Source organism: Camelina sativa, chromosome 9, assembly GCF_030686135.1.
Source record: "Camelina sativa cultivar CO46 ecotype springtype chromosome 9, ASM3068613v1".
NCBI lineage: Eukaryota > Viridiplantae > Streptophyta > Magnoliopsida > Brassicales > Brassicaceae > Camelina > Camelina sativa.
The window spans coordinates 15,440,974-15,448,451 of record NC_141888.1 but is presented as its reverse complement, the minus strand read 5'-3'; the positions used below and the strand labels follow the sequence as shown (position 1 = coordinate 15,448,451).

General features: G+C 35.0%; 1 protein-coding gene and 1 pseudogene across 2 annotated transcripts; one reads left to right on the top strand and one right to left on the bottom strand.

The window, feature by feature from the left end:
• Positions 1 to 2,208: 2,208 nt before the first annotated feature.
• On the bottom strand, positions 2,209 to 4,030 carry LOC104710933 (putative protein phosphatase 2C 2; annotated as a pseudogene). Its single transcript, XR_015567117.1, has 2 exons — positions 2,956 to 4,030; positions 2,209 to 2,752 (listed from the first exon to the last, which is right to left on the bottom strand). The product of XR_015567117.1 is annotated as a putative protein phosphatase 2C 2 (transcript).
• A 1,797-nt stretch (positions 4,031 to 5,827) lies between these two features.
• Positions 5,828 to 6,656, top strand: LOC147938115 (zinc finger BED domain-containing protein RICESLEEPER 2-like). Its single transcript, XM_087465477.1, has 2 exons — positions 5,828 to 6,554; positions 6,628 to 6,656. The coding sequence occupies exons 1-2, from the start codon at positions 5,843 to 5,845 to the stop codon at positions 6,654 to 6,656; spliced, it is 741 nt and encodes a 246-aa protein (XP_087321603.1). The 5' UTR covers positions 5,828 to 5,842.
• The last annotated feature ends 822 nt before the right edge of the window (positions 6,657 to 7,478 follow it).

Genomic DNA, 7,478 nt, shown 5'->3' with positions numbered 1-7,478 from the left:
ATATTGGCATGCTGCACTATTGTTTTTAATAGTTGTTTCCAATTTTGTTGTATTTTCAATTGTTTGAGATTAGACACATCGACATAATAGTTGAATAAAAAAACTTGTAAAGAACTCTTACACTGGAAATATAATTCATTATTAAACGATGATAACAGTCATAAACCATATTGTCGATCGTTTAGCTAAAAGAAAAAGACAAATTTAACCATTTGTTTGTAGTAGTAGCAATGAGGGCATCTATTTTTCATGTCAGTGAGGCTACAGATGATGGTTGGTTGAACTTCTCTCAATGTAGTGAAGTAGCATTGTAGTTTTTGCACATTGATTTTGTGTAAGGACTTCTTGTTATTTTTCCAGCATTGATCACCCTTTGCTTTCTTTTCTTTCCAGTCTAGTTTATCCAACCACAATTGGCCTTCCTCAGTGTCACCTCTGCACAACTTCACAATACCGTAAAGGTAAATACTGTTTGCATAATTACCTTATGCTGCCTTTTTCAAGTGTTCCAACCCTTCTTCTGTGTTGTTGTTGTGAAACTACTCCTGGATTCCTTTGATGTAGTGTGTCTCCACATTTCCACTTGCAATGCATTTTTCCATTAGATCTTGGTACTTGCTTATTGCTGCTAGTGGATGCATTGCTAGTGGTCTTAGGTTGATATTCTTGTAAACTCGATGATCTTGGGCTGCCTTTGCAAGGTCTGGTGATGCTAGCATAATATGCCTGACCGTTTTTTTGAAATCTGAGCAGCTCTTGAGATGATATTTTCGAACACGTCATTTGGTAGTGCGTTAAGTGAGTAGGGTGTGTTTGTTGCATTTTTCGGAAGCTGGAGAGTATATTTTGCTACTATTTTTTCTTCTATCCTTTATAGAGTGGACGTTTGTTGCAGTTACGTTTGTGTGTGTTTAAAATATTAATGTCGACCTGCCACTATTTTGTTTCATTGGGACCTTTGACATTTATGTCATTATGAGTTCTGCTTGTTACCTTCTTAATCATTAATTTAGGACTTCATTGTATGAGTTATTTGGTTTAGTGGGGTCTGATTTAATTTTTGATCCTTTTATATTTTTTAACGTTTTAAAATTATGGACATTTATTACTTTTTAAAGGAAATTACAATGGGAATACATATGTCCTACAGGGAATACAATTTGTTATTTATATTTTTGATAAATAAGAAGTGTGGTTGAATTATTTTTCTAGATTGGTATAAACATTTTTTAACCTCATTTAAATTTTTAGTCTATTCTTTGTTTCCCTCTGTTTGTTTCCCTCAGTGCTAGAGTTTGTACCCGCACAAGCACGGGATTTTAATTTAAAATATTTTTTTATCAATATAAATTATTGAGCTCAGATATAATTATATATTGAGTATTAATCTATATAAATACTAAACTTACTTTACTAAGTGATATACAACATATATATTGCTGAAAATAATATTTTTTTGTTATATCTATTTGCGTGGGATTTTAATCTAAATTTTTTATCAATAAAAATTATTGAATATATATATATATATAATCATTTGAAGTTTAAAAGATATATAAACGTTATACTTGTTTTACTAATCTATATATAAAATATATTTTATAGTGTCGCAATAATGTTTTCTTGGAAAATCAAAAATATATCACATGGTAATAAAAAAATGACTTAAGAACCTCACTCGAAGAGTCGTCAATCTTCTAACTTTTTATCCCTATAAAATTTCACTCCATAATCATATCCCACGAAAACTTATTTTAAAAAGTTCTAAAGTCGAATGTCGATTGTTTGCCTAATTATAGAGATCATTTAAACATATCGATATCACAAACTAAATACAAATATAACAAAGTTTCATGAACATTTTTAGTGTTATGTCGCTACAAATGCATTATCAGCCATAATAGAATTTCCAACCAAATCAAGAATGCTTAGATGGTAAAATGATTAACCCCGACAATGAATATCCATTCACTAATCCAAGTTACATATTTTTCTAAAACCTCATATGTTATTTTCAGATGTTAATTTTGTGATGCAATCTCAGCTTGTCTTCTAAAAAAACATACTTCTGCCAATGTTTTGGGTTTAAAATATTTGATAAAATTGATGAAATTTCCCAAGCTGTTTTTATATTTTACTTTTTTTATCATGTTATAGAATTGTAACTTTAGTAATATGTCTTCTGAGATATGTTACACAAATCACATGTCACTTTTTCTAAGTGATTAAATATCATTTTTTCTATATTTTGTAATTTGACCAAACTTAATCTCTGCGTATACTTTATCAAACTATATTTTGGCACACACTACTGAAACAATAGCTTTTGTTTCTGATCGGTTCCTATGCAAAATGGTCTAGCTATATCTACTGCCTCCTGATTACTAACATTGTCCCATAGACCGTCTGATGCTAAGATCAAGAACTCGTGTTCATCTTCTCTCAAAGGACGATGATCAGAAGTCATAGCCTCAGCGTGCCCTCCAACGCTCAAAACAGCACGGCAGTCCACGAGATTCCCATCGTTGATCAGAGCCGTGACACAGCAAGAGCCGCCCTTAGCATCTTTCTCCCTAAGAAACTCAGAATCAGTCGCTAGGTAATCGCGTCTTACAGCTTCTTTAATCTTTGAATCGTTCATCCCACCAAGGCACCAACAATCTCATCTAGAATTAATGTTACTACACAAGTTGTTAGCCGCAAACTCCGCCGCTTTTGATCCTCCGTGGCCATCATAGATTCCGAATATTGCCTGAATTTAGAATCTTTTTAGTGATTTTGTAAGTAAATATATATGATCTACCTATTCAAGAACTACTCATACAATTCTAGAACCAAACTTCACAAAGCTCATCACTGGCTCACACACCATAATGAAACCTTAAGTTATATAACTCTTCAAATCACATAATGAGTAAAGAAACTCGAAACTACAGAAGCAAATTGAAGTATTACCTGTTTGGGATCACCTCGAAGATTGGTGATGGCAGAGAAACGATCCTCAAAAGCTTCTCTTCTTCCTCTCTTGCAATAAACAGAGTACTCATCACCTTCCCTCTCCACATCTCTGCTCTCCTCCCTCAGCGTCTCTGTAGTCACCGATGCCTCAGCAGATATAGGAGCTGCAGTACCAACCGGTATATCAAGCCTCATCGGACGTTTCCTCTTCAGAACGCCTCAGGGAACAGAGTCTGTTCCAAACCCTGATTTAGGCGGCAGTTTCAGGAGACGGAGGCAGAATGGAGATGTGGGAGGCGCAGAGGAAAGAGAAGGAGAAAAAGCTGGAGGATTGAGATGGGATAGAGATAGAGTTAGGGTTTCGTGTGCCGGAGGTTTGTTGCAGAAAAGTGATGATGACGGAGAGAACACCGGCGAGTTGCAAACGGCAACTGCAAATGACATCGTTTGTAAAAGAAAACTTGTTAGGTAAGTTTGATTGTGTCTATGAGTCGTGTTTTGCGTTTTCTGTTAAGTGTCGACGAGAGAGAAAGATACTATATATATACAAAGACGAGTCTCAAGTCTCCGTGGCCGTTGTTGTTTGCTTCTTCCAGCCTTCCAGGTCAAACGTTACCACTCTCATCTCCTTGTTTTTGACTTTTCAAATCATGGATCCAAACAGAGATCGATGATTTTTGTGCCAAAAGAATAAAACAAAAAAATAATAAAGCAAAGTGGAACACCTAAACCCTTGCGCTACTTCTCCTTCACTTATGATCGATTGATTGATTTAGCTGGAACTTACTGGAACTTGATAACAGAGTTATTTGCCTCTAACCACGTCTCGGGTGAGAATTGGGAACTGTCTCCCAAAGACAAAGAAGCTAGAAAGAGAGTACAATCTCACACAAAGAACACAAAGGTAAAACTCTAACTCTCTTTGCTCCTTTTAACTCTAGGCGGTTCTTTTCTAACTTCTCTCTCAATATTTCTCTGTTTCTCCTTCAAAGTGATATCTCTCTTAATAAATTTAGGGCTATTAATTTAGCCGTTACAAAGGCTGTGTGAAGTTAAACGCCATGGATCGAGAGTTACGGAGGAGAGGAATGTGTGAAGGTGGAGCGTTCTTGACAGCATGTGGAGAAGCGTTATTAGGTTTAATCCATAAGCTAAAGAAATAGTTTGGGTCCAGAGACGTTGGCCAGATTGTGATATAAAATTATGTGGAAAAGTTTGTTTTTGAATGAATGTTTAGTGGGCTAATAATTATCTCTTAGACCCAAAAAAATTAAAGAAGAAATGCTGACGTGGCAGCACCAGGAATAAATAAAAGGTAACTTTATATATATAGATAGTGAAAGTACTCTATATAAATATGGATGTTAGATACTATTATAGAATAAATAAAGAGATATACTCTAAAATAGCACTAAAATAAGTTTTATGGACAACTATAGCACACATTCCATAAATTTCCAAAAATAACACTATTTAACAAATTAAAATATTTAAAATTAATTTTTAGAATTTTTTTTTTTTAGGTTTGGGTTCTCAATTTCACATTTAAGGTATAGTTTTGAAGGGTAGGATTTAGTATTTTGAATTTACGATTTAATTTTAAAAGATTAGTTAATGCTATTTTTGAAATTTTAGAGATGTTGTGCTAAGTTTGGGAAAAAAACTTATATATGTGCTGTTTTTTAGAATCTCCCGTAAATAAATAGCATCTTATCGAAACCACATGTAAACATGAAGAAATTAAATGTCGTTGGCTTCTCAACTAATATAGAGAAAAGACATTTTTTTAAGCATTTATTTAGTGTTCAGAAGCAAAGGATTTCTCTCACCACAGATATTTGGGTTTCTTCAACAACTTCTGTGAACTACATGGTTGTCACTGGTCATTGGATAGATGAGAATTGGGAAATGCAGAAAAGGATACTTAGTTTCAAGGTGGTCACAGACAGAGCCGTCGCACAAAATATAAAGGCCACAAGCCCAACAAAGATTAGGAAGAAAAAAACAATAACTTACGCTGATAAGTGTTGAACTCGCGACCTTAAACCTGCTTGTGATGTACTTTACCGCTAGACTAAGAAGACTTTTGCAAATTTTAGGGCCGAAAAACTATATATTATTTCAGGGCCACAATCACATGCTTCAACAACCTGTGCATTGGGCCGGCTCTGGTCACAGATCATAAATGAGTCACAATTGCTGAACAGCTTCTAGATTGTTTAGAGGAGTGGGGGATTCAGAAAGTGTTTACTGTTACAGTTGACAATGCTAAAGGAAATGACAAGGCTTTGAAAGAGTTCAAGGATGAGATGAGGCTCAGAGGAGGAGAAGCACTAGTGAGAGATGGTGATTTCATTCATATGAGATGTTGTGCCCATATCCTCAATCTGATTGTTGGAGATAGTCTTAAAGTAGCAAAGCCTAGTATAGTTGCTATTAGGAATGCTATCAAGTATGTCAGATCATCTTTCAATCGAGTGAAGTCATTTGCTCTAAGGTGTGACTCGGGAAAAGTTTGTAGAGGCAGTTTGCCTATGGATGTCCCCACGAGGTGGAATTCAACGTATTTGATGTTAACTTCTGCTCTGAAGCTAAGAGTACCATTTGAGAGGATGTTGAGTGAAGACAAACTGTATGATGATTATTTCCTTGAAATAGATGAGCAGACAAAGAAAAAACGGGTTGGACCACCCCTTTTTCTGATTGGGAAGATGTTTCAAGGTTATTTAAGTTTCTCAAGATCTTTTACAAGTGTACTCTACTGTTCTCTGCTTCAACAACAGTGACTTCCAGTCTTTGTTACAATGAGATTGTAAACATTGAAAGAAATCTCATTACCAAGTGTGACAACAGTAATGAGAAAGTCAGAAAAGACGCACACACAATGAGGGATAAGTTTGAAAAATATTGGGATGGATTGATAAATATGAATCCGTTTGTGATCGTTGCTTCTGTTTTTGATCCCCGCAACAAGATGCAATTTGCTAATCTATGCATTGAGCAACTCTATGGAAAGGATACCGTTGAATGTAAGCAGCTTACTAGTTCAGTCTCAAGTGTAATGAAAAAACTGTATGAAGAATACAGTTACAGACTTAGCAAACCTATTGAGGTTGAGGAACCAGCAGACTCAGAGCCAGCACCTACTACTACTTGTGAATTATCTGATGATGATGATGAGGATGGTTGTGAAAGGATGGAGGTTATCTACAATAAGTTGGTTAACTCTAAGAGAAAAGTAGATGGTTGCAGTGAGTTGGATATCTACTTGAATGAGAAAACGGAATTGAGAGTGGAGACTACTTTGGGTTTCCCTTATGATGTTCTGTCTTGGTGGAAGTGTAATAGCCAAAAGTTCCCTATATTATCAGAAGTTGCTAAAAATGTTCTAGCTATCCAAGTCTCATCAGTAGCTTCAGAATCAATTTTCAGTACTAGTGGCCGAATATTGGATCCATATAGGAGTTCTCTGACTCCTTATATGGTTGAAATGTTGTTATGCATTCAACAATGGTTGAGGGTTTCTTTTAAAACACAAGCTGAAGTTGCTAACTTGGTGCAAATGTTGGAAGAAGCTGCGTTCTTTGAGTCTCTTGGTAAGTAATCAAATTTAGTTGTATATACAAGTTTTACTCTTTGTAGTTTTTAACAATATGTTTGTTTCTGTAGATTCTCGGAATGCAATGCTCACTCAATAACTTTTAGTAAGTTAAGTATTCTTAACTTTCTATTTCACTTTCTCTGATTGAATGTAATAATGTAACAATTTGTGTTGTGTTTCAATGATTACAGGTTTGAAACAGAAGCTGCTCTTTTGTCCTTTTTGATGTCGATTAGCAGCCTGCAGCCTAGGATTATGGAAGCTGCTCTTTTGTCCTTTTTGTTTTTGATGTGGATAAGCAAGCAGCAAGCAGCCTGCAGCCTTAAACGATGGATGGTATTGAGTCAGTACCTTCTTCTTTTGAACAATGGATGTTACTAAGCCAATTTTGTGAACTATGAACCTGTTATATATGATGCTGCCTTTTTGGTGTAACTACTAACTTAGAAAGTACATTGGTTAGAGTTACGTAGTACATATTTGAAGCTTTTCTTGTGGTCTTACTAAGGTTTGTAATGTATTTGTAAGGCCTCACTTCTGTGTTGGTTTGTTTTTAGCAGTATTTACTTAAGTATGCAGGTATTTATTTATTTTCTGCTCTATTTCGGTTTAAATTAACCGAAATAGAATTTTTTTTCGGTTTACTTCGGAATGTTAGATAATCAAGATAACTGAACCGAATAAACCGAGAACCGAATAAACTGAACCGAACTTTTATTCGGTTTAATTCGGCTAGATTTTAAGAAAACTGAAAAAATAAAAAACCGATTAAACCGAATCGAATAACCCGAATAAACCGAATGCCCATGCCTAGAATTACTACTTACTACTCGTCAATTTTAAATTGATCTTGTACCATTGACATTAAACTCTGTTTTATATAAACAAAGGCTAGAGATTAAATAAATAAAAACTATCA

Coding starts and splice junctions, on each gene's coding strand:
- LOC147938115 (XM_087465477.1), top strand. CDS start 5,843: ATGAGGGATAAGTTTGAAAAATATTGGGATGGATTGATAAATATGAAT. Junction 6,555..6,627: donor TGCGTTCTTTGAGTCTCTTG/GTAAGTAATCAA, acceptor TTGTTTCTGTAG/ATTCTCGGAATGCAATGCTC.